The following is a 1,263-nucleotide window of genomic DNA, read 5'->3' on the forward strand; positions in this document are numbered from 1 at the left end:
TCTTTCTTTCTTTCTTTCTTTCTTTCTTTCTTTCTTTCTTTCTTTCTTTCTTTCTTTCTTTCTTTCTTCCTTTCTTCCTTTCTTTCTCTCTCCTTCAGTTTTAGAATCAATATCATGCATTGGTTGGTTCCAAGGCAAATGTCAAATAAGAAGCAAGAAAGAGTGGGTCCTTCAGTTTCAGTATTATAGAAGGCATTGGAATTTCAAAAAACTGCTCACAGATGGGCACAAAGGGCAAGAGGCCAGTGTAGAACAGGCCAAGAATGAACAGAATGCTTTGTAGACTGAAGAGAATGGGGATATCTGAATTCTCTTTGTGACACTTTTCTAAAATCTCATATTTGGCGTTGACCCACACTGTCAAGTGTTCTGGTTTGTACTGAACTACCAACTCTAAAACTTTAATCAGTAGATCGTTGTTGACTTTGATGTCAATATTTACTGGTGTGTGAGGAAAAGCCTCAAAAACTTCCTTCAGTAATGGAATATGCTTGTCTTCTCTCTCACTTAGGCATCCTCTTGGAAATGTTACCTCCAGTTTGCCAAGGTAAGATGGCACTTGAGGTCAGAGATGTTTACATTTATTCCAGTTGATCTTTTCAGATTCCCATCATGGGATACTACCACTTGTTCATCTTTTGTGATATGGCAGTCCAGTTCCAGCACATCAGTTCCCATATTAACTGCATGCCGAAAGACTGTCATTGTGTTCTCTAAGTTCTCCCCAGCACCTCCGCAGAGAGAGATGTGTTTACTGAAGAATCGCTGCTTCTTCCTCTGGTGCAGCAGCAGGAACAAGGTCACTGCATAGTCTATGGGTCTTAATATTGCTTCTAAGACCCATACCAAGGGTTGGCATTGAGGGCATAAGGAAGGATGCCCTGGAAAGGATTTTGTTTCTATCATATCTGCTTTACTCTGCCCGTGTCTTGTTCCTTCTAATATTCTACCCCATATTGGACTGATTCTGAGTTTGGGTGTAGATATTTTTAAATAGACAGTTTTTCCATTTTTCCATTCCATTTCCATTCCATTCTAATACCAGTCATTCCATTTTCCACACCACTGAGTGTAGATGGGATGAATTCATCCATGGGAAAAAAATTGATAGCAGAAAGGATAAGAAACCAGAACCCAACAATGCATTGTTTATTAAAAAAAAAAACAACATGCTAAAAATGAGAGACATATATACAGTGAAGGTGAGGGGCTAGAGCAGAATATAGTATGCCTCAGTGGATCCAGAGAAGGTAGGAGTAGCCA

At 39.4% G+C, this 1,263-nt stretch overlaps 1 protein-coding gene across 1 annotated transcript in view; it reads right to left on the bottom strand.

The window, feature by feature from the left end:
- Window positions 1-906, bottom strand: part of LOC123248150 (lysophospholipase D GDPD1-like) — a 24,914-nt gene extending 24,008 nt beyond the window's left edge. The window contains 2 exon segments of the mRNA XM_044677220.1: window positions 119-558; window positions 561-906. Coding sequence (XP_044533155.1) covers window positions 119-558; window positions 561-906 — 786 coding nt within the window.
- Between the last annotated feature and the right edge of the window lie 357 nt (window positions 907-1,263).

The sequence above is a fragment of the Gracilinanus agilis genome, chromosome 1 (genome assembly GCF_016433145.1).
Source record: "Gracilinanus agilis isolate LMUSP501 chromosome 1, AgileGrace, whole genome shotgun sequence".
Taxonomy (NCBI): domain Eukaryota; kingdom Metazoa; phylum Chordata; class Mammalia; order Didelphimorphia; family Didelphidae; genus Gracilinanus; species Gracilinanus agilis.